Source organism: Cebus imitator, unplaced genomic scaffold, assembly GCF_001604975.1.
Source record: "Cebus imitator isolate Cc_AM_T3 unplaced genomic scaffold, Cebus_imitator-1.0 Scaffold6, whole genome shotgun sequence".
NCBI lineage: Eukaryota > Metazoa > Chordata > Mammalia > Primates > Cebidae > Cebus > Cebus imitator.
Window position 1 is genome coordinate 6,123,456 of NW_016107321.1, and position 27,535 is coordinate 6,150,990.

Here is a 27,535-nt window from a genome sequence, read left to right on the forward strand (position 1 = left end):
AAAAAAAAAAAAAAAAGAAAAGAAAAAGAAAAAAAACTCAAGCCTCTCCTTTGTTTCCCAGAACACTTGGAAGTGTTTCCTGGGCTGCAGATCTCAGCCTCGGCCCACCTAGATTCGTTCTGCAGGGTCAGCATCTCGTTATGAGACATTCATAGTACACACACGAAATGCACGTTTCCACTCACAGAATCACAATGTGCGCCCACTCCGCAACCATCAACATCTGCTCAGTTCAAACACTGCTCGCTCACTGTGGTCTTCAGTTATTCAATAATTTTGCTCAAGTATCATAAACAAGGTATTGTGCTTTGGTGCTAAGGGGGCTGACAAGATTTTAAAATCACAGTCACTGCTTGTAGAGAGCAACAGAAGTGCACAAATAATGCTACAATACAAGGCACTTTGCAACAATTACAGAAGAGGATTACAAACCCGGCGCTGATGGTGTTTCAGAGGAGGGAACATGACACCTAGAAGCAGGAAGCCAGGGAAACCTGGTGGTACAGGAGCCTTAAAGGATGGGGCCAACCTCCGAGGGGGAAACGTGGCAGAGGGAAGAGTCGCCGGCAGAGGAAATGAGTGGTGAGAGTTAAGCGCAGAGCACCAGCAAACGGAACAGCAAGACGGGGGGTCCACGGACTAAACCCACCATGTTGCTTATATTCAAAAGTCTTAACATCACATATTTTAAAACTAGGAATATATCATTTTACTTAAGTAAAAAAGAGAAGAGCATTTACCTCCAGTTGGAAATTTCTTGGCTCGTTCCTCATAGAACCAGTCTCCAGTTTTTATTTTGACATTTCTGAAAAATGAGCAGAGAGGAAGCTTCAGAGAGAGAAGATATGAATAGTGCTAGATTTACCCCTTTTTCTTCTTTTTTTGAGACAGAGTCTTGTTCTGTCACCAGGCTGGAGTGCAGTGGTGCAGTCTCGGCTCACTGCAAACTCAGCCTCCCAGGTTCAAGTGATTCTCCTGCCTCAGCCTCCCAAGTAGCTGGGACTACAGGCACGTGCCACCACACCTGGCTAATTTAGTATTTTTTAGTAGAGATGGGGTTTCTCCATGTTGGTCAGGCTGGTCTCTAACTCCCAACCTCAGGTGATCTGCCCACCTTGGCCTCCCAAAGTGTTGGGATTACAGGCGTGAGCCACTGCATGCCTGGCCCACTTGTTTTTTGTTTTTTTGTTTGTTTGGTCGCCCAAGCTGGAGTGCGGTGGCGCAATCTCGGGTCACCGCAACCTCCGCCTCCCAGGTTCAAGCGATTCTCCTGCCTCAGCCTCCAGAGTAGCTGGGACTACAGGTGTGTGCCACCACACCTGGCTAACTTTTGTATTTTCAGTAGAGATGGGTTTTTGCCATGTTGGCTAGGCTGGTCTCAGACTCCTGATCTCAGGTGGTACAGCTGAGTGGACTACTTGTGACTTAGGGGGAAAGTTGCCCTGCTCGGCTCGCTGGTCCGACAGCAGCTCCCTACGGCAGGACTTTAGCTCCTATCATCTCAGTCACATGCATGACAGCACAGAGCCCACTTGAGATGCTGACTGCTCGAAACTGACGTCGTAACGTGGGTTTTACTCTTGGTTTTCTGGGGAAACCATACTCAACCTCAATCTCAGAAAGGCAGAATTGTTAATGTCCTTTTAGGACATAAAAAGGCAAACATGCAAATAGTATAAGATGTTCACATCCTTGAAATAACGTGCCACAAAACTTGCCAATTCCTTCGTTATGATAATTTAAGAAAAAAAAAAAACTTCAACTCATGACTAATTCTCTTCTATAAGTCACAGGATTGACTCAAGTAAATTCTCCATTAGGTTCTTTTAGGCTACATATGAACTCAAGTAGACTTTTTAAAAGATTAATGCTTGCTAATGTAAGTAAAATCACAAATATATGCCAATCTAGACATTTTTCAAAATATCCTGTCTTCCTCTATGAAGTGCCAGTAATTGTCAGAAGATATCAACCAACTTTCTTTCCTTCATCTGGTTAGACACTACTATTTTCTGATTGGTACATAAATGATTACTACCAATACTTAGTGACTAGAACAAGGAAAACAGAGAGCATGTAAGAATTTCGTAACAAGAATTTTTTTTGGAGACAGGGTCTGGCTCTGTTGTCGAGGCTGGAGTGCAGTGGTGTGATATTGGCTCATTGCAATCTCTGCCTCCTGGGCTCAAAGAATCCTCCCACCTCAGCCTCCTGAGTAGCTGAGACGAAAGGGGTGTGCCATCACACCTGGCTGGTGGGTATATGGGGGTGGGTGGGTGTGTGTGTGTGTGTGTGTGTGTGTGTGTGTGTGTTTTGTAGAAACAGGGTTTTGCTATGTTGCCCAGGCTGGTCTCGAACTTCTGAGCTCAAGCTCCACCTGTCTTGACCTCCCAAAGTGCTGGGATTACAGGCACGAGCCACTGCATCTGGCCTATAATAGAATTTTGATAGTCAGTGACTACTACCTAGCCAAAAACATACAAAATGTTCAACTACGATATTTCTCTAGAGACACAGGGAAAAGTTTGCATCCTTAAAGTTAGAAACTCAATTATCTAACCTGCTAAATCAACACCAAAAAACTTAAGGCAATCTCGGCCTCTCTGAAGACGTTTTCCCCTGGAGCACACAAGGGAAGCAGAACATGAAAAATCAGGGTGAGTCTGGAGGGAGTAACGGGTGGTGAATCCCCACGTCTTTGAATGGCTGCGCCTCTCCATCTTCAATTTCTGAAGATGCCTCTTCTATCCTGGCAAACAGGACAAGGTCTAATCCTTACAGGAGGGGACAGGAAAGCAAATCCAAAGGGCAGGAATTACAAGCCCCCACCCCCACCCCAACTGATAAACACACCTTACTTGCAGAATTGCTTTTCAGGCGAGTGACCCATTTCAGCTCATCTACCCTCTCACATGCTCCAGCCCGGTACCCTTGGGCCCCGAATATCCATATCTGAGACACTAGAGTCAACTGAGCTAATGAGACAGGGAACAGCATTGATAAGTAAACACAGACACATAATCACAGAAAATGAAAAACAGCCACGGACAAGGAAGAGCGAAAGGTGAAAGCCCCTAAGCGAATCAACATTGCAAATCATGGAAAGGACTCCTCCAGCCCTGGTTTCGGGACCTACAGAAGCAGATCAATGAAAATCCTAGTCACCCAGTGCGAACCATCTAATGTAACCACCTAATCTCATGTCATCCCACCTGACTACTGGCGCAGTTTAAACAGGAGCTAATTTGGCCTACAGAGATTTGGGCACAAACTCTAGGATCTCTTGGGCCTATCTGTGATTAAAGAATAGAAGGATAAAAATACTGTGGTATTTTTATAAAAGTAAAATATAAATTATAAATTATAAAAATACCACAGTATTTTTATCCCTAAACCATATGACAACCAACACTTTTTGCATTTGAGGCTGTTTCTTTTGAATGCTAGGTTTGGCCCAGGTCTCCATTACCCTTTCTTGCAAAATCAGCTGTTTCATAATCAATCATTCCACAATATCTTTTGTAAGGACTCCCTTTCTACACCAATTTTTTTTGTTTTTTGCTTTTTGCTTTAGACAGGGTCTCATTCTATCACCCAGGCTGGAGTGCAGTGGTGCAATCTTGGCTCACTGCAGCCTCAATGTCCCAGGTTCTAGTGATTCCCCCACCTCAGCCTCCCAAGTAGCTGATACTACTGACATGAGCCACCATGCCTGGCTAAGTTTTGTATTTTTTGTAGAGACAGGGTTTCACTATGTTGGCCAGGCTGGTCTTGAACTCCTGGCCTCAAGTGATCTGCCTGCCTTGGCCTCCCTAAGTGCTAGGATTACCAGCGTAAGCTACCACGCCCGGCCTAGTCCCAAGTTTACGAAGGAGGACCACTAATCGCCCTTAGAGTCTATGATAGAGGTGAGTAGATCCTGCCATCTCTGTCCATGTTAGGGCCGACACAGGGTAGTGTGATTCAAAGTAACCAAAGAAAGTATCTAGCACTTTTCCCCAGATGATTAAATCAGAATGAGGTTATGAAAGCTTTCTGGAACATTTTATGAGCTCAGCAATATGTTTGTGCCTTTAAACTTTTCAGAATCATGACTTCTTTCAAACGTTTTTCAATCAGCCCATAAATATATCTCAAAAGGCGAAAGCCTGGGGTGGTGGGGACAGCAAAAGCTATAGGATCAGGAGACTGGACCCTCGACTGACCTTCACATTAACTGCCTGAGGAGCACTAAAATTACAAGCGCCAAGGGCTGGATGCCTAGATGACTCTTAATAAACTTCTAGGGGTTTCTGCATCCATTTTCACAGCCTGAATTCTGCGAATGCTGTCATTTCATTATCAAAAGAGAAATAACTGTTGAAAAACACTTTACAAATTCTAGCACACAAATGTTCAATAATAAGATGAATGGAGGACCCTACCAGAAAATATTTTGATCTCATTACTAACACCAAGCAGTGAGCCAAACACACATGTTGTGATGCACTTTGCATCTAAATTGCTTGCATCTGCAGGTGGCTAAGCTATGGCATCTGTGCTCTATGTTCCAAGAAAAGTCAGCATGATGTCCCTAGAGTTGCTTATTTTCGCCATTCAGCTGACAAGGGATAGAAAGTCGGTCTGCATAGCCAGGATTCTTCAAATGCCTCAAGAAGCACATCTCCCAGCAGAGCTGCTCTCCAACCAGTACCCCAGTGGCAAGGAAGTCTCCAGAGAGCCCTTCAGACACATGAGCTACAAAAACTTCAAATCAAGAAGTTGCGTCAGTGTCATTTCAGGGACATGTCATTTCAGCACTTTGGGAGGCCAAGGCAAGAGAATCGCTTGAACCTTTAGTCCCAGACCAGCCTGGGCAACATGGTAAAACCCTGTCTGTACCAAAAATACAAACATTAGCCAGGCATGGTGGTGCACACCAGTAGTCGCAGCTCCTCAGGAAGCTGAGGTTGGGAGGATTGCTTGAGCCCAGGAGGTGGAGGTTACAGTGAGCCAAGATTGCACCACTGCACCCCAGTCTGGGCGATGGTGTGAGACCCTATCTCAAATAAAATATTTTTTTAAAAAAACAGCAGCAGCTGAAACAGAAGCCACATATTGTAGAACTGAGATCAACTTAATTTTTTCCATGATAGTTTGTCCAACTGCTTGGTAATTTCCAGCTAAATTAGTCCTATGCACGCATATAGTTGGATTTTTATTTCAAATAGTTTTTTTTTTTTTTTTTGAGACGGAGTTTCACTCTTGTCATCCAGGCTGGAGTGCAATGGCATGATCTTGGCTCACTGCAACCTCTGCCTTCCAGGGGAAAGCGATTCCCCCGCCTCAGCCTCCTGAGTAGCTGGGACTCCAGGCGTGTGCTGCCACAACCGGCTAATTTTTGGGTTTACGAGTAGAGATGGGGTTGTGCCATGTTAGCCAGGCTGGTCTCGAACTCCTGACCTCAGGTAATCCACCCACCTCGGCCTCTCAAAGTGTTGGGATTACAAGCATGAGCCACCGTGACCAGCCCTACTTCAAATAGTCTTGTATCTAAAATGGCTCATAGTTACAAAGCAAAATACTCATTTTTTTCCCACCAGCTTGATCTAATTTCAACATCTTTACAGGAAAAAAGACTGATCATTGTGATTAAATCCTAGGTAACTATCAAAGGAGTCAGAGAATCAAGATAAAGATAAAGACAGGGTGTTTATCAAGCCACTACCAGCACTTCTTACAAAACATGAATAACTCTCCCTTGCTCAACCTCAGAGAGAAAGCAGGTGCCGCCCCTCCATCACATCCACTGCTATATTCACAGCTGCAGGCTCTGGTAGGCACACAGCAGCCCCAGCGAATGAATGAATATCCTCCTCTCTGCGGGGGGACATCCTTAGAACTGAAAGGATAAGGTGGGATCCAAAATAGGTATAGCCCTGTAGCAGCGTGCACTGGAATTGAGTGGGTGTCATGCCCTCTCACCGTGTCAGGCTGGGCCCCGCACTGAGGAACCAATCAGAAACTGTAAATGAGGGAAGGGGGCTGCGAGGGGAAAGCACAGGGAAGGGTGGGCACTTAACCACAGGACACACTGCCTGTTTTAAAGCACTAAAATGAGCAATATTAAATACTGTGTAGGTAAGAAAAAAGAAAACAAGGTCTGTGCCCCATCTGCTGTCAGCTGATGTCAAGTTTGAGACTCCTGGTCTGTTACATCAGATAACCAGTCAATGAAAGTAAGAACAATTTTACTGCAGCTGACAGAGCTATACTTGTTTAAGCCTTTGACAATAAAAATGGTTAGATGCTGTACACCGACCTATCCTCTCCCTGTAGACCTAAGAAGGGGGATCCACCGTGACCAGAGGGGTGAGCAGAAGGCGGAAAGCAGGAGCGCACACTCTCTGTGGGCGAGCCGGCAACCTGGCTTTCTAAGAGACAACCAAGAGCTTCCAAAGAAAATGCCACAGGCAGGGTGCATGGAGTCCAGAAGCCCAGCCCAGCAGCCTCTGTGACCACGTGTCACCGTGGAACCAGAGGGAACGTTCAGAAAGCAGTAGGTCTCCAAAAACATCTAAGACCACCTCTGTGGAAAAGAAACAGCAAGACAGAAGGAAGAGCTAGGATGAAGAGACAGCAGGACTAGAATAAGGGAATATTTCGTGAACTAACAAAGCCGGAGCAGAATGAACTCTGTTTCAACAGCAGAGCAGAGCAGAACTGGGAGGCTGGAAAGTTGAATCCCTGAGGCCGACTTGGCAGCAACACTTGCCAAAACGTGAAAGAGGAAGAAAAAGACATTAAATGTTGAGGGAGAAGATTATCATTATTTTGAGACAGAGTCTCGCTGTTGCCCAGGCTGGAGTGCAGTAGTGCCATCTCGGCTCACTGCAACCTCTGCCTCCCAGGTTTCAGCAATTCTCCTGCCTCAGCCTCCAGAGCAGCTGGGATTACAGGTGTGTGCCACCACACCTGCCTAATTTTTGTATTTTTAGTAGAGACTGGTTTCACCATGTTGGCCAGGCTGGTCTTGAACTCCTGACCTCAAGTGATGCGCCCACCTTAGCCTCCCAAAGTGATGGGATTACAGGTGTGAGCCACCAATAAAATTATCTATGAAACATTCTTGGTGTGAACCCGAGATGCTAAACTGTCTTGGCTACCATGCAAAATGCCAGCCCAGAAAAACTCTCTCGGGGCTGCCCTCCTTTATAGGGTGACAGGTTTCAGCTGAACTAAGTAAGATAACAACAGAGAGTATTAACAAAAGACAATGTGCAGGGAGCTTACTCATTCTCAATAAGATTTTAAAGGCAGGACTTACCCTAATTCATCAAGTGCTAGCCATAGAATAAATTTTAATTTCAACGAGAATGACACACACACTATTGTGAAAGCATTCCCTTTCAGTAAACACAAAAGAAATTTTTTTGTCCAAAAAGTACTCCATAAATTTCTACGGTTAAAAAAAAAAAAAAAAAAAAAAGACTGGATCTCTGTCTGTCGCCCAAGCTGGAGTGTAGTACCACGATCTCAGCTCACTGCAACCTCCACCTCCCGGGTTCAAGCAATTCTCGTGCCTCAGCCTCCCAAGTAGCCGGGATTACCAGTGCCTGCCACCATGCCTGGCTAATTTTTTTATTTTTGGTAGAGATTGGGTTTTACCATGTTGGCCGGGCTGGTCTCAAACTCCTGACCACAAGTGATCCGCCTGCCTCAGCCAAAGTGCTGGGATTACAGGTGTGAGTCACCATGCTCAGCCATAAATTTCTACTTTTTAACTATACATTTTGGAAACACAAGTTTTCAAGGAATGCTTATAATAATTACTCCTATTGACACATGAATAAAAAGAATATCAGAATTATCACCTATCTTGTTCCTACAGAAAGTGGCATACATATACCACGTGAAACAGCCATGCTATATTGTGATGCTCTTTCCAATTCACAATGAAGAAAAAACTGGATATCAAAGAACAAAAGGCTTTTCCATGTAAAATTAGCCTTGAAAATTTGTAAATGTACAACTATGTGAAACACTGTACTCAATATATTTAATTTGTCTATATATACTTCTTCGTGTGAAACACATAAATAGTTTCTATCAGCAATGTTAAAGGTAGGATTTAGGGGAAAGAAAAGGAAGAAAGTTTTGAAACAGGAAATAGTCAGTAGACAAACATCATCTTTACCTTGGCACCAGGCTAAAATCTTTCCTTGCCAGCTCTCCTGTATCACACTTGGCATTCAATGTATTTTCAATCTTTTATAGAGTTAGACCTTTTACTCACTTGAAGAGTAGATATATTTTCAAGAGTGAGAGTGAATTTTTCCATTATCATGCACTAGTTATTTGCCTTTGTGAATATAAAATGAGGGTTCAATATTTTATCAAAACCTGGGATTATAAAAATACTGGGAGTAGGCCAGGTGCAGTGGCTCACACCTATAATCCCAACATTTTGGGAGGCCAAGGTGGGCGGATCACCTGAGGTCAGGAGTTCAAGACCAGCCTGGCCAACATGGTGAAACCCCATCTCTACTAAAAATACAAAAAATTAGTCAGGTGTGTTGGCACATTCCTGTAATCCCAGGTACTCGTGAGGCTGAGGCAGGAGAATCGCTTGAACCCGGGAGGCAGAAGGTACAGTGAGCCAAGATCACACCATTGCACTCCAGCTTGGGCAATAGGAGNAAAAAAAAAAAAAAAAAAAGAAGAAAAAAAAATACTGAGAGTATCAGTCTGAACTTTTAAAGATTACATTTTTTAAACTCTGGGAAGTTTTACTTTAGGCAGAAACAATTAAATAGAACTTCCTTTGAAATGTCACTTGATTTTCATTAGAAATTATTTCATGCAATGCAGAAAATACAATGCATCATCCTGTAACAATATCTTTACAGCTAAGTCCTAATCTGAAATGCTGAATGACAATAACAACAACAACAACAAAAACCTTTTTAAGTTTTTTTTAGAGAGGAGGTCTCACTATGTTGGCCAGGCTGGCCTCAAACTCCTGGGCTTATGTGATCCTCCTGCCTGGGCATTTCGTGAGTAACTGGGACCACAGGCATAGACACACATCCAGCTCACCTCCCTTTTAATAAACTCCAAGATCTTATTTTAACCACTACTGTTCTGCAGCAATGACTCAAGACCCAACCTGAGAACTACGAACATGATACTCAAATGCCAAGCTCTGGATCAATTTTTCAACTGAACACACTTAAGCTGTTCTTTGTTGGCATCAGGTTGGTACAAGAGACAAGTTTGAGCAGGAAATTACCCTGAAATCAGCAGTACCACCTGCTGCAACTTGAAACCTTCCATTCTAATGATGGGATATAAGCTCCATTGCACCTTTATTGTTGCTAAAATATTTGCAACTTATAGAATTCTCTGTACAGACCAATTTGGTTCCAAAGCACCTGACAGGCAGCAAAATGTTTCTAATGAAACAAGCAGTGTGTCCATAAATATCTGAAGCTGAAGAATAATCGACTTGTTGTGTTCACAGCAATTACAAAGCATGAAAAGAAAGATCACAATTTGAAGGAAAAAAGTCTTGAACAAGAGTAATTCCTCAGTAATCTTAAGGGAGAAGAGCATGTTTCTTTTAGACATGGAATTTGATGTTACCACTTAGTTTTAATAGAAAAAAATTAATGCAAACATAAATCATGAAGCTAAATCTTATTTAAAATGAAGCCGAAACAAAATACAAAGCGTAGTCTCCTCCTTGATATTTCAAAATTTAATTGTTACAATCTGCCATTTCGCTGCAGAAATTATCAATAAATTCCAAGGAAAGAAACATCAGCGGAAAGCAAGGATGTTTCTGCTTTTAACTTCTTTCTCCTCCCAAGTCACCCTCTTCTGATTGGTCCTGCTGAGGATAACATGCAGCCCCTTCGCTACCGAAAGCAACTTTACTTTGTTCTTCTAAGTCTTTTCCAATATGCCTTTGATTACTGGATTCTTTCTGTTCCTTCTCTTTTACTGTTTCTTTGGTTCTCTGCTGCCCTGTGATCCAGCTCAGCAAGCCAAGCAACCTGCCTGGCCAGTCCTCAGAATCACTTTTCACCCTTCTCTGTCTTCTATCCCCTGTAACCAAGGTCCATCCTCCCTTTCCTGTCTCACATTCTCCTTCACTATTGCCACCAGCTTCCTCCCTTGGTGCCTCTCGTTCACTGCAACAACTCTCAGGTCGCTCTTTCACCTTTGCCTTCTGCCCTCCTGATTTTGCCCTGCAGAACCACGCACTTTCAGCATGGTGTTCGCCTGGCAAGGAGGACAAGCTTATACTCCAATTCCTACTGCCTCGGAGGCAAGCTCTTCTGCGTGGCTTTTAAGACTGTTGGCCGGGCATGGTGGCCCACACCTGTAATCCCAGCCCTTTGGGAGGCCGAGACAAGGAGATCACCTGTGGTCAGGAGTTCAAGACCAGCCTGGCCAACGTGGTGAAACTCTATCTCTACTAAAAACACAAAAATTAGCCGGGCATGGTGGTGGGAACCTGAAATCCCAGTTACCCAGGAGGCTGAGGCAGGAGAATCGCTTGAACCCAGGAGGCAGAGGTTGCAGTGAGCCGAGATTGCACCATCGCACTCCAGCCTGGGCGATAAGATGGAAATTCCATCTTTGAAAAAAAAAAAAAAAAAAAAAGACTCTACCCCCACCAGCTGGCAGGAGAGGACTGGAGATTCAGAGGGAGGCCTGGGGGGCCAGGGGACCTGGGCTGCAGTCTTCACCCTGTTCTTACTGATATGACCATCTAGTGTCTCTAATCCTCCACGTCCTCAACTATAAAACGAGGATGAACAATGTGGCTACCCTATAAGATTGTTTTAAGCTCTTAATAAAACACTCAAGGAACATTCCAACCATGGGTGTTCTGAAAGTCATCTTGAGCCACTCAGCCTGCCTCATCTCTCCCTCCTCTGAGCTCCTGGGGCCCTCAGCAGCTTGGCAGTCAGTAGTTCTAAGAGAGGACTTTCCCTGAAGACAAAAACTTTATCTTAAATGCCTCCTGGAGCCTCTCAACACAAGGTCAGGGCCAGCACCTTCCACGGGCCTCTTGCTCTGCAGCCACTTACAAGCTGGTTGGTTGGTTTTGGTCATTGCTACCCTAGAATTTCCCCTTTCTTGATTTTAAAAACCGCATTTCCTCATCCTGCTCAGAACCACGAATCCACTTTTTCTTGAGGAATGAACCTGAAGCAAAGGAAGAAGCATGGGAGACAATGACTGGGGTCAAAAACCATTTCGAGGTCCCCCTGCGTGCCACAGTTATGAATGTCAAAGATCCTAAAGTGCCACAAAGTCTCATCTTTGTTTTGGTCCTAAAAGGAGGAGGACAGCCCAGATTGGATAAAGTTGGAGAGAGGACAGAGGGCTGCGGGGACAGGGTGCAAGGCAACGGGAAGGAAAATGCGTGTCACCACAAACTACTTCGTTCTCTCCCCTCCCGACTTCTCCTGTGAACGCACTCAGAGTCATGCAATGACCTTAGGCATTTTGAAAACCCTCCTTATTTCAAAATAAGGAAGCTGGGGTTTTAGAAGTCATGTTTCATGTACTTAGAGGGTAAAGTTACAGTGCCTGAGACACAATGCTCACTAGGGCAGAGATTTCAACACTGTCAGCTTCCTGGGAGATTGCCTCAGACCTCGTCCTCCTGTTTTGATTTTTCATGTATAGTTCATTGTTAGAAGAAAAAATGCTGAGAAATGTAATGCCCTGCCCGGCAATGTTTATCATTAGACGTCAAATATATATGGTTGATTGAAATGGGGAAGAAGACCCTGAGACCTTTCTAGAGATGATTTGGAATTGAAATGGGGAAGAAGACCCTGAGACCTTTCTAGAGATGATTTGGAATTGCTCTCTCTGCAGCCAGGGCAGCTCACAGTAATTCTTTATTTTTTGCTCTCAAGCGAGGAAAAGCCTGAAGGATCTTGGCTTCAGCAAACCGAAGAAACATGATATCAGAAGGCGAATTCTGCCGCTGTCTGTGTGACTTGGCACGTCGTGAGTGAAATGGAAGGGACACAGCCCAAGAGCAAAGAAATCGGGTTGAGCCACTTCACCTGTCTGGCTGGATGAAATACAATAAGCCTTGCAAAGGGACAGGACACTAGATGAATGCCAGGGTGTACGTGAAACGTAGCCCTCCTGATTTAGGGGAGAGAAACCCCAGCCACCATCCCCACATGGTATAAGTGCCTCCCATAATCTTTGTCCCTGGGCCACTCACACATCTGTGGCAATATTTAGAAGTTGTTTTCAGGCCAGGCATGGTGGCTCACGCCTGTAATCCCAGTACTTTGGGAGGCAAGGCGGGCAGATCACGAGGTCAAGAAATCAAGACCATCCTGGCCAACACGGTGAAACCCCGTCTCCACTAAAAATACAAAAAAATAGCTGGCTGTGGTGGTAGACGCCTGCAATCCCAGCTACTCGGGTGGCTGAGACAGGAGAATCACTTGAACGCAGAAGGCAGAGGTTGCAGTGAGCCAACATTGCACCACTACACTCCAGCCTGGGCAACAAAGAGCAAAACTCCATCTCAAAAAACAAGTTGTTTTCTAATCTCAGAGTCTCTGATGACTCCCGTTCATACCAGCCTAGCATTCCTCCCTTCTCCAAGGTTCTGTGATGTCCTTGTGCACCATCTCCCCCAGCAGACGGAGTCACCCCTCTAGTGATTTCAAGAAACTCATGACTAGTTCATTCTTGCTTCGAGCAATGGGAGTCTAAGCCAAGTCGGTTCTTTATTGTTTTCAGAATGGGGAGTTTAAAAACACCAATTCCATGTTAAAACTGGTTTTAAAACCTGCTGACACCAATTGATTACTATAAATATAGATGTAGTCTGTCACTAATGGGAAGTATGTCCATTTCTTTGCCTGAGTATCAAAGACAGGTCAGTTTGCCTCCTTCAAAAAGGCAGTATTTCAAGCCTCATAGCATTACTCCGATATTCCCTAGATTATAATTTACTCCCCTGGTACTGAAGGAGAGAAAGTAAGTGCTAAGAAAATGAAGGCATTTAGTTAAGAAATCTGAATGAACCTGAACTCCCGGGTTAGCCCATCCTTAGACTTAATAAACGTTTTTGTGGTTTAAACAGGTTCTCATTCTGAAACCCGGGCTGGAGTGAGTAGTATAATCACAGCTCACTGCAGCCTCGACCTCCCAGGCTCAAGTGATCCTCTCATCTCAGCCTCCCAAGTAGTTGGGACTAAGGCATGCACCACCACACTTAGCTAACTTTTGTATTTTGTGTAGAGACAGAGTCTCGCTTCCCTGCCCAGGCTGGTCTCAAACTCCTGGACTCCAGGAATCCACCCACCTTGGCCTCCCAAAGTGCTAGAATTACAGTCATGAGCCACTGCGCTTGGCCTGAACTTCTATAAATGAAAAAAATGTTGCTATATGATAAAATTGATTTTTGGATGAGGATAACTTCCAAGTCGAGAAAGGTAGCTCCCTGTCAGGTACTCCACACACATTTCCTGGCTGAAGGTGAGGAACGAGTGCTCTCTTTAGGAGCCGTTCATGAACAGGCCTCCTCGGAGACCCAAGTGAGTGGGAGGGATCCAGCCACCAGCCATGCTCACCTGTCCTCGAAGCACACCGTGCACTTCCAGCCAGGAGTCCCCCTGAGGAACACACGGCACCGGGCGCACACGCGGTGGCTGCAGCCCCGGCACACGGCGCCCCGGTGCAGCAGGAGCCCCAGCACCTGCTGGCAGCGCGCACAGCACTTCTGTTTGTACTCGCGGGTCGCGCTCTTCGCTCCTTTCCACCGGAGATGCTGCAGGTGCGTCTTCAGTTTCCTGCGGCCCACAGAGTTAAAGAAGATAACATTGAATGGAACGCCCGACACCCGGCTACAGGGCAAGAGCCCAGGCGGCACTGCCCGTGGCAAGGGAAGGGGCTTTGGCATTTGGCATCACTGGGCTCCCACGTGGTTGTGTGAGCTGGGCTGTCACTCAGCATCTCAGAGTCGAGGCTCAGGGGATTCCTCAACCGTGAAACAGATGATACAACCTTACCTCTCAGGGTTGCTGTGAGGACTAAATGGCAAAGTATAAATAACATGCCTGGTGCGGAGAAGTTCCCTACCAGGTCCGTCCCCTCATGCCAAAGACTGTTAAGATGGTAAGCAAGAATAGTTAGAGGAGAGGAAAAGACACAGAAAAGAGCATTCATTTTAATCTAGAAGGCCTGGAGCAATCTAGAAATACACAGCATACATCTCTGCTATTGGTGTGAGTTACCCAATTCCATCAACTGATGCTATGCTTTTGCTACTTTTTTTTTTTTTTTGAGTGGTCAGCCCACTTCTAGCCTCTCACTCCCCTAGACAAACAGCCATAGCGCAAAGCGACATTGCATTGGATTAAAAAAAGGGTCATTACCTCACTGTCAGGAAATGTCTGTGATACCTACTTGTAGAAGAAATGAGCCAATCCCAAGAAACAGGATGACATCAGGAATGAACTTTAAAATTCAGCTTTCAGGATCTGGCCTAGAATTAGCACCCTCTGGAACAAACTTCTTTACCACCATATCTATGTCGTTTTGTTAATATCCAAAATGATGTCTCTAAATCACTGAAAGATCTTTCCTTATCAAATAAAATTTCACTTTTCTCACCATATTATAGTTTTGTTTCCATTTTTTGTTGTTAGTGGTGGTAGGTTTTTCGTTTTGTTTCGGTCGCCCAGGCTGGAGTGCAGTGGTGCAATCTCAGCTTACTGCAACCTTGGCCTCTCAGGTTCAAGGGATTCTCTTGCCTCAGCCTCCCAAAGTGCTGGGATGACAGGCATGAGCCACCGTGCCCAGCCTGAATTATAGTTTTTAACAGAAGAAAGCTTACAAGTACACTTAGAGAGCTTTGAAATAACAGAGAGGATGAGGAAAGAACACTATACCAGAAAACCCCCTCACTCCTCCAGCATTTCATTGTCCGAAGTTTTGTTTTCTAATGTGTTTTGCCATTAGAAACCAAAGCAAACCAAAATACATATCCCACCTGCTTACGTTCTAAACTTCATTTCCTCCCTAGACATTGACAAACGAGCGCCAACCCGTTTAAAGATGGATCTTGGCAGCGAAGGTGGAACACTGATAGAGTTCAGCACAGTTTTCTAAACGTTAACCTGTATCAAACAGCCACGCAGCTTACAGACAGACAGGGAGGAAGTTCCCTGTTGGCAAAGCAGTCATGGAACAGGCTAAGCGGGTTCATATTTTATGCTCCCCCGTTCCTCAAAGCCAGCCGGGAAGCAAAAGCGATCAAATAAAAAAGGCAGGGCTGGATTCCATCGGATTTGCTGCTTCTGAGCTGCTTTCTTTGCTTTTCTTTATGCCTCTGGGCACTGTCAAAAATAAGGTGGGAAAACCCTTAACCTGAGGTCTTTCTCGAAAGAAGGGGTAAACTGGAAGCCTCAAAACGTCCCTTGAATATTTCCCACAAAGTCAGCAAACAGATAGCAGATGGCAGACAGACAAACTTACCGCCCAAAGGCACCATTTTAAATGAATAACAAGAGCGGCCTCCCTCCTACTGGGCATCTTCTACTTTAGTTAGATAATGAAGATCATCTCCACCAACAGCCCTTCATTAGGACCCTTCTCAGGCACGAAGCCCAGCAGCACGGGGTAGTGATTTGTAAGCAAGCAGCATCAGCTGTTAGTGGCAGGCCCCAAGCAGAGAAAGCTAAAAACCCAAAGTGACCCCACAGAAAGGGCAGCGTACCGTATCCTCTCCTCCTCTGTGTTTTGAACCACCTGGTCTCTGTACAGGACCTGGAGAATGGCCTCGAGTTCTAGCTCCTTGAGGGCATGCAGATCTACTTCTTGGGCCATTTCTTCTCCCTTTTTGTTGACCCAGGTTGGAAGAGCTTCACTCCTCGGACCAAGTGCCCTGCAGATGAGCGGCAGAGGCCCGCTGCAGCCAGGCTTGTTTAAAGAGTTCCCTCTCCTATTTCATTGGCAACTGTTTTGCTTGTGGCTTTTTCCTTTTTAACTATGTCATGCTCCTGAGAAGAAGAAAGTCTCAAGAGGTTGTCAGTTTGTTGGAGTTACTGCTGGCAGAGCCTCGTGCCACGGGGAAGGGGCGGGGGGTGTTTTCACCGGGTTCCGCTGCAGCTGCTGACATCCATCTAAGACAAAAGCATATCTTTTTTCTGAGGTTTCACCAGAGATTGTTAAAAATTATGTACAGCTGCAAGCAGATAATTTCTGCAAAGCAGAAGTATCTCAAGCTAAGGAAATTTACAGATAGCAATAAAAAGAGTATCAGTGACTCACAGAAGCTAACCTTCCACGAAAGATGCTTCCAGGTGAGCAGGGACGATCACTAAAAACCCAGCCCATTCAATACCTGTAGAAAAAAAAAAAAATGGCAACATCTTTCTTAGCTTAAGTATCTCTGCAACATTACTTCCAAAAAGACAAAATAGTCTACACAAACCCTTGCATTTTCTGTTTGTGGTGATAATGTAACATTTTAAATTTTCTTAAACAACACTTCTCATATTTCTAAAAGCCTCAAACTTCCAAACTTGAATTTTCCAAATATGAATTCCATATCGTCAGTGGCCACAGGACATAAAAGTCTGTGTTTAATGTACATTATCCTAATTGAAGATACATCAGAAAAATGACATTCTCAAGTGTTGGCTATTATTTTTACAATTAACTTCACTCAAAAAATTTAAATCAATTAGGGAGACATGAAGTGGCATCCACAAGCTCAGCCTACCAATTATTTACAGTCTTGAATAAGTTTCATCAGCTGGCTTATGCATTAGCTCTTTTTGTTTAATGGAATTTGAAAGGTCCTGCATACGTCCTTTTATCCAGAAAATGTAGAAGATCAAATCAACATACTTCCTATATTTCCTATTGTTGTTATTAAATCTATGTGAATCTCTTAGTGATAACACATCCTTTCAATGTTTTAACAGCTATACTTCCTTTGCTGGGCTTCAAAAGAAATCCACATTATATTAATTTATGATCCATAGCAAATTAGTGAATGATAGGCTAATAGAGCTCTAAGGTACCATTTTCTTTAAGCAAAGGTTCTTAACCTTTTTCTTAATCTTTAGTAGTCTGGTGAAGCCTGTATATTTAAATGCGTATACTGTGTTACACAGGAAATTGATCATACTGAAATATTTTAGAATCGTAATATAGTAATATATGTGTTCATTGATGCATGAAATGTTAAGATCTAGCAGTGATCTAAGGACTCCCATAATTTCAAAGTAGTGATGAATGGAAACATTTTTGAGATATCTACAACACATCATGTGGTATGGAAACATCCGTGATTTCTGTTGGTGACAAAGTCACAAGTTCTGCTGATTCTACTGTGGTTTCTTGCCTATATCCATACTTCAAGGAAATGCTAAATTTTAGTTAAAGGTTAATAAAGATAAAGATTTAATTTTTTCTCCATTCAAGTTCATGGGCCTATTGGCCAAGGACTGCTTGGTTACAGAATTCAATATTTGTCAGTTTCCCTATTGTAAAATAAAATTAAAATATATTGTTCGTCCCAATTGCAGAAGTTGCATGAGGCACAGAAAACCCGGAGCTCTGAAAAGGGATGCTCCTGGCGTCTAGTCCCTGATAAAGCACCCACAAGTACCTGCTCTCCAAAGGCTTCCTGTCTAGATGAAGGGAAAAGTCACAAAGCAACAAGGGCTTTAGGCCCTTACCTGGCTGGGCTGGTCCTGGCTGTGCCGCCGGAGCAAAGCCTCTTCCCTCCTTAGATCCAGGTTCCAGATGAACAGATGAAACTAGCAGCCCTCAGTGCCCCAAGGATCTGAGTCTCTGGAAAAGAGGAAAGTAATAGAAAACAGTGTGTGACCAAGTGCCAGGTGTCAAGGTGCAAATTAGCCATCAAGTCACCAACTTCATGAGCCCATTCTTCTCAACTTTCCCCTCAGTTCTTCATGCTGTCTTCTTATTTCCACTCTACTAACCATACTGCTGGATCCAGAGCTATCTGGTTTGTCTGATTCTTGAGTTTTTATTTACTTATTTTGAGACAGGACCTCACTCTGTCACCTAGGCTGGAGTGCAGTGGCATGACCACAGCTCACTGCAGCCTCAGCCTCCCAGGCTCAAGAGATCCTCTAGCCTCAACCTCCTGAGTAGCTGGGACTACAGGCGCAGGCTACCATGCCCAGCTAAGTTTTTTATTTCTGTAGAGTCGGGTTTCACCATGTTGTGCAGACTGGTCTGCACTCACACAGTCCTGTCTCACCCTCCCAAAGCGCTAGGTTTACAGGCCTAAGTCACTGCACCTGGCTCTTGAGTGTTTTTAGTGAGGAGTTTTTGCACCTGGCTGCAAACACGCGCTCCGTGCACTGTGCTTTCCACGTGGCTGTTTGTGCCCCGCTCTCTGGCTCTGGTCTCCAGCTCTCCAGGTAAGCAGGACCACAGAACTGCATCCAGTGAACCTGGTGGGGGACTCTGAAATACTCAACTGCTTGCTCATTCATGTGGCTGGGTCTTACGCATTTTAGAAATACAGGGTTCAATGATCATTACAAAGCACTATCCTCACTTTCCCAAACCCACACCTGTGGACCCCAGGTGCAAGTGTACGAAGCGCCCTTTCCACGGCTAAGAGAGCGCTCACGCTCCCCCTAGTGGCCATTCACTCGGATTTACAGTAAAATGAAATTCAGTTCATTTCCTGGATCCATTCATCCAGTCATTCAGTAAATATTTCTTGAACACCCCAGGCGCTGTTCCAGGTTCTTAAGGTTCATGACTTGACCAATTGGTCATTTATACCCTATTCTACTTCTAACAAAAATATGATGCAGCTTACAATACAAGCATGTAGAAGACAGCTAAAATAGAGTCAGAGAGACAGCAGCAAGTGAAAAAGGGCTGATAATTCTACCAAGAACATGAAGTAAAACAGTGACTGCACTTGAGCCTTAAATGTATTTCTGACCTTCCTGGTAGCCAAGGCAAAGTAAAACAAAATGAAAAGTCAAGATACTATCTATAGCTTTAACACACCGAAAGAAACAGAAAGACATCCTCAAGATGCAAACGACGAAGACAATCGGCTGGGCACAGTGACTCACACCTGGAATCCCAGCACTTTAGGAGGCAGAGGCGGGTGGATCAACTGAGATCAAGAGTTCGAGCAGCCTGAACAACATGGCGAAATCCTGTATCTACTAAAAATACAAAATTTTCTGGGCGTGGTGGCACATGTCTGTAATCCCAGCTACTCGGGAGGCTGAGGCAGGAGAATCACTTGAATCCAGGAGGTGGAGGTTGCAGTGAGCCAAGATGGCGCCACTGCACTTCAGTCTGGGCAACAAGAGTGAAACTCCGTCTCAAAAAAAAAAAAAAAAAAAAACTAAGACAACTCCCTAGACAATGGCTTGGCAGGAGATGCAAAACTGCACTTTCTGTATCATTATATTGATCTCAAAGCCAAGGATATAGCACTACATTATAATGCATTGAAAGTATTTCAAATACAGACCAAAGCAGGATACCTTCTGGTGTTCCCAGTTGCCTGGGACAAAGCTTGCTATTCTTCACTTTTAGAGACTTTGATCCTAGTTTCTCTAGACTTTCATCCTAGCTTCTATAAACCGTGTGACTCAAGCACTTGTTTAGCACTTAGACTATGGTTTAACATCTGCTATGAGTAAAGCCTTCTATTGATAAAATTGAGATGTACTTTTTTTTTTTGAGACAGAGTTTCACTCTTATTACCCAGGCTGAAGTGCAATAGCACGATCTCTGCTCACTGCACCTCCACCTCCCAGGCTCAAGTGATTCTCCTGCCTCCTAAGTCGCTGGGATTACAGGCGTGTGCCACCACACCAGGCTAATTTATTTATTTATTTATTTATTTAATTTTACTTTTTTAGTACAGACAGGGTTTCACCATGTTGGCCAGGCTGATCTACTCCTGACCTCAGGTGACCCTCCCACCTCAGCCTCCCAAAGTACTGGGATTATAGGCATGAGCCACTGCACCTAGCCAATGTACTCTTTTGTTTAACCTTGGAAGGTCCACTTCATAAGAGGGGTGACTTTTTTTTTTTTTTTTGAGACGGAGTTTCGCTCCTGTTACCCAGGCTGGAGTGCAATGGCGTGATCTTGGCTCACCGCAACCTCCACCTCCCGGGTTCAGGCAATTCTCCTGCCCCAGCCTCCTGAGTCGCTGGGATTACAGGCACGCGCCACCATGCCCAGCTAATTTTTTGTATTTTTAGTAGAGACGGGGTTTCACTTTGTTGACCAGGATGGTCTCGATCTCTTGATCTCGTGATCCACCCGCCTCGGCCTCCCAAAGTGCTGGGATTACAGGCTTGAGCCACCGCGCCTGGCCGAGGGGTGACTTTTTGCAATAATGCAAGAGGTATAGCATAGAGCATCATCCTGTGGTAGTATCAAGATTGACCAGGAAGCTAGGAAGTCATTTCTCTTTGGTTTCTACTAGTATCCCCACTGGCTTGATGGCTTTGGACATTCCATTGAACATAGTTGAACCACAGTTGCTTCATTTAGCAGGGACCCGTTCCAGATTTTCAATGGGAGCAGTATCATACTCCCATCTTTAGGAATGTGTGGAGTATATTTGATTGTCACAGTGACAAATAACTGTCTTGCACTTTCATATAAATGTTGACAAGTCATTTAGGAAAAAAAATTTTAATTAACAACAGAATTTAACTCATATTTAAAAGTACATTTTGCAGGATTCTGATATACTCCAAATGTTCTAGAAATGCAACATGTAAGCTGAAGGAAGACTGTACTTAGTTTAATTTCAAACTTTAACAAGAATTTTTTATTGTTTCAGAAAGACATCACGGAGGGCACCATTGTTTACAGTACTGGAATCTCTGTGCCGTGTACTGGTGGTCCGTTTGCAGACAGTGTCCTCAACATGATTCTATGTTTGCAAACATCTGATTACTTCACTTTGTCTTCTCACGTAGTTTACATATGCAAGTACATATTATATTATAATTTACTATCCCTTTGCTTCCTTTTTTTGAGACAGAGTCACAGTCTATTTTTCCAAGACAAAATATGCCTCGGTGACAATTTACTAATTTTAAAATTGTCTTTCAAGTTTTTTGGTTTTTATTTTCATAAGGTTCTTCCTAGCCATTAATGGCTTTGTTTTGTCTCGCTCTGTCGCCAGGCTGGAGTGCAGTGGCGCGATCTCAGCTCACTGCAGCCTCCGCCTCCTGGGTTCAAGCAATTTTCCTGCCTCAGCCTCCTGAGTAGCTGGGATTACAGGCGCCCACCACCACGCCTGGCTAATTTTTGTATTTTTAGTAGAGACAGTGTTTCACCATCTTGGCCAGGCTGGTCTCAAACTCCTGACCTCATGATCCACCTGCCTCAGCCTCCCAAAGTGCTGAGATTACAGGTGTGAGCCACCGCACCCAGCCTGCCACACTCTTACTGTTGGCCCTTCAAGGGCCAGGTCAAGGCTATCTAGTTAAGAATCTTTCTCCTTATTTACTATCAAAATCCATTGCTCCTTCCAATGTACCTGCTCTCTACTTTGTATATCTCGATGCTGACCCTAATTTCATTCTGTTCTTGAGTGTTCCCCTTCTAGGGACAGCATCAGATTTCAGCGATTCCCCCATCGCTCAGCAAGGAGGCACTTGATGTTTGGCTTGAATTGAGAAACCTGGTGACTGTTGCAACATGGAGATTTACTCCAGTGTCCGGCTTCCTTCCTAGGGCAGGGCAACTGCGTTCAAGTAGAGCAGGAAGTAAGGACAGGCAGGGGGCAGGTGACTACTCACTGCAGAAAGCCTCCGTCTTCAGAAATCCGAAAAGCATCGGAAAATCTGAGTCATTTTGGAATTTAACAAGAATCTTCACAATTGTATTTGAATGATGTCACAAAGGAATTCACAAGCTCATAGCTTGAGTAATGAAATCTCTCAGATCCATTTTCCCAGGATGATATTTATTCGGTCACTCACTCACTCAACAAGATCTTAAATGCTGTTGATGATGTCCCAAGCACAGGGTCAGGCACCGGCCTCACCCGCACAGAGCTTAGATTCGGTCTCCTAACTCCCCTGCTGCATTTGAGTAATGGTGCCTGTGTTTGTTTTACAGCACTCCATCGATCAGCCTGATTTTATCTGGCAATTAAAAATGAATAAATCCCACACCACAGCACCACCTGGAAGGAAATACTCTCCTGCAGCCACTTAGAGAAGTCCCCCACACTCAGCCATCCTGTCTCTGTGTCACTTTTGGAGCCAGCCAGTCGGGACTCACACCCAGCCAGGACTCAGCCACGCGCTCTCTCAGGCCAGCTGCTTCACCTCTGGGAGACCAGCCTTCCTCCTCCGTGACAGAGAGCCATCCCTGCTTCTTAGTGGAACTCACTAAGTCATCCAGGCACAGCCCTAGACCAACGGCCAGAACAAAGCAAGCCCAACTCAAAAGGGTTCCGTCTACTGCCGTTCCAGCTCCCCTTCTAGGAGGCCCAAGAACAGGCAGCTAAGCCACTGCCCTTGGATTGGGAGGGATGCCGGCAGCCTGGGGATAGCTTCACATGAAGAGTTTCCATCGGTCTTTATCCAGTCATGCTGTATTCTGGTGGAACTTTGGCATCCAGACAAACACAGTTTGGTTATGGCATTGAGTGTGTCAGTCCAACACTGATTTTATTGGCCTCTATATATCAAGCAGGTGACAGATATCAAGGACCTAAAAAGAAGTGAGATCCAATCCCTGCATTTAAGAAGGGCCCATCCCAGCCAGAACATGGAACATAGACAAATAAGTCATAACATGGTGGGATGGGCACAAAAGCCCAAGGATCAGAAGGCACGATTCACTCCACGTGGGAGCAGAGAGGGCTGGTGGGGCCAGGGAGGGCTTCCCAGGGAGTAACGTGTGGGACAGCTCTGCCAGGGGCTTCGAATAGCCAGCCACGCACTGGAAGTGTGAAACAATGCCTGCTTACTTTCCTCAGCCTAACAGCAAACCTTGACTTTGGCTTTTAAATCTGGTAAAAGGGGAAAAGTATGAGAAAAGTAAAACCGATGAAGGAAAGAAACGAGGAGGATGGAAGAGGGACACATTGTTTATTCACAGGCAGGGGCCCCTATTTCTTTCATCCAATTGTCTATTGTTTCTGAGCCACCAGTCATCAGATGAAAGGAAAAAAGTGTTCACCCCTCCCTGGTATGGGGGGAAACGCTTCCAGAGTGGAAATGCAGAGAATTGCGGCAGAATGAGTGTGTGTGAACGTGACTGTCATCAACACACGGGCTTTCAAGGGAAACTACAGAATGTTCTCAAAGCCTGCAAGCCACAGACCAGCAGGTTATTTTAAGGGGGCGGGCAGCTACGCCTGTGTTGTTGACCACAGCTATTTCCTTGAGCAGTTTCACAGCTTCGGCTTGCAGCCACGCTTTCTGCCTCGTACACAGGGGAAACTCTGAGTGATTGCGCTGTCCTTGAAATTTTACCTGAAAACCTCATGACTTTTTCACTTGCGTAGATCCCTTATGGAAGCTGATGACAGCCACAAAGGAAGGTGATGAATAAAGAACAGCTCTCGGCTCAAGTTCCCTATTCATAGGCTGGACTCCTTTTCGCAAAAATGAGACGACACACAAGCATATCCATCAGAAAATCTGACAGAAGTGAAGATATGTGTTTATAAATTTCCTGTCTATTCTGTTACTCATTCAGAGGTGGGTTTTCTGGGAAGCTCATGACGCCTCAACTTCAGAATCCCTTACTTGTGCGGCCCTGTCCAAGGCCCCAGATGCCCTATGCCTGGTTTCCTCTTTGTTTTCCTGAAGTCTCCACAGGTTGTACAAACTTCGGGTCCCTCAGAAATCTGTACCTAACATTAGAAGACTCGGCCGGCGCGGTGGCTCACTCCTGCAATCCCAACTTTGGGAGGCCGAGGTGGGTGGATCATGAGGTCAGGAGTGTGAGACCAGCTGGCCAACATGGTGAAACCCCTTCTCTACTAAAAATACAAAAATTAGCCGGGCATGGTGATGGGCACCTATAATCCCAGCTACTTCCTGAGGCAGGAGAATCGCTTGAACCCAGGAGGCGGAGGTTGCAGTGAGGTGAGATCACGCCCTTGCACCCCAGCCTGGGTGACAGAGCGAGACTCTGCCTCAAACAAATAAATAACATTAGAAGACTCACACATGGGCTTGAATCTATAAAACCCGAAGCCTACCTGAGAGAGGACAAAGACCGTTATCTGCAACTTTGCTGCAGGTCACTGCTGATTTCGTGCATTCTTTCTCATTCGGGCGACTTCTACCTCCCCAAAACAACAAAAAATCTTACTTTAGAATCGGAAATAGGAATCCATGACCGAAATAGAAATCGACGACATTCATAGTTTAAACTTGACCTCTTTGTATGGAAGAGCAAAGGAAATGAGAATTAATATTATTATATCCTTATAGGTACTACTCACAATTGTTATGCTTTTTGTTGTGCCAACAACAGCTACTATTTATTTAGTTCTTACTCTGAGCCAGTTTAAATACTTTGCATACATTATCTCTATAAATCCTTATTATTCACATTATGAAATAAATGTACCCATTCTACAGATGAGGAGAGTGAGTCTTGGAGTGATCAAGTAACTTACCTAAACTCACACTCTAAACTAGGTCTGTTTAATTCCAAAACCTTATGCTTTATTTAGGCAAAGCAGCTAAGAAGTTAGAATTTCCCACTGTCTTGGCTGAATAATCTTTTCTAGACCAATTCTAATTTCTTTTTTTTGAGTCTGAGTCTTGCTCTATTGCCTAGGCTGGATTGCAGTGGCAGGGTCTCACTCACTGCAATCTCTACCTCCCAAGTTCAAGTGATTCTCATGCCTCAGCCTCCTGAGTTGCTGGGATTACAGGCACCCACCACCACGCCCGGCCAATTTTTGTATTTTTAGTAGAGATGGGATTTCATCATGTTGACCAGGCTGGTCTCGAACTCCTGACCTCAGGTGATCCACCCGCCTCAGCCTCCCAAAGTTCTGAGATTACAGGTGTGAGCCACTGTGCCCAGCCTCAATTCTAATTTAATAAATCTTTAATATCTACTGTGCACTTCCCTCTCATAGTCTCTTTCTTACCAAGCAATTTGGGGATTAAGGAAGCTTAATTAAAATATATTTAAATTAGACCCTTGCTAACCTTTTTGAAATTCCAAAATGATATTTATGTTCCACCTCCAAACTAGAGATTATGGATAATCAAAACAATAAAGTCAATTCAGAGAGAACCAAACAGTAATAAATGGGAAGTATAAGAATTCAGAAACCAAAGAAGAAAGCAAATAACACTCTACTCTTTAAAAAAAAATCACACCATATAGCTTTTGGATACTGTTTCTCCATTTTGCTTTGGTTTCTAATTAACTCTGAAGTTACTTCCACCATATAACTTAAATTATTATCTCAAATGTTAAATGTATGTTATTCAATAAAATTACAAGATATCCTTTATTGAATTTATTATATTTTGTTTCCTACCTTTTCAGTGTCATCAATTTAAGAAAAATTACAATAACTATAATCTCTACCCACCCCACTCCTAAAGCAGCCTGCTGCAATGGCCAGCCGTGCATTCTCATCCTACCTTTGCATCTGCTTCAAGAGAAGAGACCAGAGCCGCTCTGCAGATCAGGAAGTCAATTCTTTAGTTAGAGTAACTGACGTATCTTTCTTTCCTTCCTGTTGGGCACAGGCTGAAGCAGTTCGTCCTATGTGGCCAGCCTCATGCGTCGGTGGCAACTCCCACATCACTAGGAACCCAGGGTGCAAAGCCACCCCAAAACCACACCAAGGAGCTCTTTTATGCCAAGATTTTACATTTTTAGCTGGAGGAAAGACCAAGCTGATGCTAGTGAAATGTTTCACCCTTCCCAAGGAAACTCCCCACAGAGACTACAGGCTTCAAATATTCAAATGTCCCCACATTTGTGAAGGGTTTCACACAGATTTCAGTGTAAATGACTAACCACATCTCATAAACAGCTGTCAACTGAAGAACACTTTACAAGATGAACCTTTTTATTTGGTTTTGGTTCTGAGACAGAGTCTTGCTCTGTTGCCCAGGCTGAAATGCAGTGGTGTGATTATGGCTCACAGCAACCTAGACTTCCCGGGCTCAAGTGATCCTCCCACCTCAGTCTCTCTCCCAAGCAGCTGGGACTACAGACATGCCCCACCATGCCTGGTTAACTTATTTTCGTTTTAGTAGAGATGAGGTCTCACTATTTTGCCCAGGCTGGTTTCAAACTCCTGAGCTCCAGTAATCCTCCCACCTTGGCCTCCCAAAGTGCAGCCTTACATGCATGAGCCACTGCGCCCAGCCTGCCTTTCTTATTTTACCCATTCGGGTGGGTATAGAGTGGTATCACATTATGGTGTTTGTTTGCTTGTTTGAGACAGAGTCTCGCTGTGTCACGCAGGCTGGAGTGCAGTGGCATGATCTCAGCTCACTGCAACCTCTGCTTCCCAGGTTCAAGCACTTCCTTTCCCTCAGCATCCCAAGCAGCTGGGACTACAGGTGCATGCCACCACACTCGGCTAATTTTTGTATTTTTAGTAGAGATGGGGTTTTACCATGTTGGCCAGGATGGTCTTGATCTCTTGGCCTCCCAAGGTGCTGGGATTACAGGCATGAGCCACTGCGCCCAGCCCACATTATGGTTTTAACATGCATTTCCCTGGTGTTTAGTGTAGCTGGGCAATTTGAACACCATGTTTATTGATCATTGGGATATCTATGTTTTTGTAGGACTGTGCAAGTCTTTTGCCTATTTTTCTATTGGATTATCTGCCTTTCTCTTATTGATTTGTAGAAGTTCTTTATATATTTAGGATATGAGTCATAAGACAGACAGACAGACAGACAGAGATAGACAGATAGATGATAGATACATAGAGACACAGATAGATACACAGAGATAGATAGAGAGATAGATTAGATAGATGATAGATATCGATGATAGGTAGATGGTAGATAAAAAGATAAACAGAGATAGATGATAGACTGATCAATTGATTGATTGACAGATAGATAGATAGATAGATAGACAGACAGACAGACAACACGTATCTTCTCCCAGTCTGTGGGCTTATGTTTTTCATTCCCTTAATGGACCTTTGAGGATCTCAGACTCACCCCTAAGAGTAAACAGTGTGAACTCTGAGAAAATGTGACTTTTACCCAGTCAGCTGATGACCAAGAATAAGGTGCCTATGTGGCCATCACTAGCTCTCTCTGAGACCTTCTGAACCTCAGTTTTCTCAACTGTAAATGGGGTTCACTTTGATTTTTTCTTTAGTCCTTCAATTTTAAAACTCATTCTTGTGGGGCCTGAAGAGGATGGCCGGAGGTGGTGAATTCCATCAGGTTAGGAGCAGGGGTAGAGGGAAGGGTGGGGGTGGGCTGCAAAGTGTTGCAAGGACAGTAGGCAAGAGTGAATCAAGAGGGTAAGCTTTGGGCTG

At 44.4% G+C, this 27,535-nt stretch overlaps 1 protein-coding gene across 10 annotated transcripts in view; it reads right to left on the minus strand.

Moving 5' to 3' along the window:
- SYTL3 (synaptotagmin like 3) overlaps positions 1-27,535 on the minus strand; it is a 113,600-nt gene that overhangs the window by 78,120 nt on the left and 7,945 nt on the right. For 2 of the 10 annotated variants that reach the window (XM_037741855.1, XM_037741866.1), the window contains exons 2-3: positions 13,608-13,826; positions 741-805 (exon numbers count right to left, since the gene is read on the minus strand). In XM_037741855.1, coding sequence (XP_037597783.1) covers positions 741-805; positions 13,608-13,826 — 284 coding nt within the window. Of the gene's footprint in view, positions 1-740; positions 806-13,607; positions 13,827-15,754; positions 16,161-16,308; positions 16,382-17,726; positions 17,842-24,247; positions 24,900-25,658; positions 26,008-27,535 lie in introns of those variants that run through there. The other 8 variants (XM_037741841.1, XM_017538372.2, XM_017538388.2 and 5 more) reach the window with 8 other exon arrangements.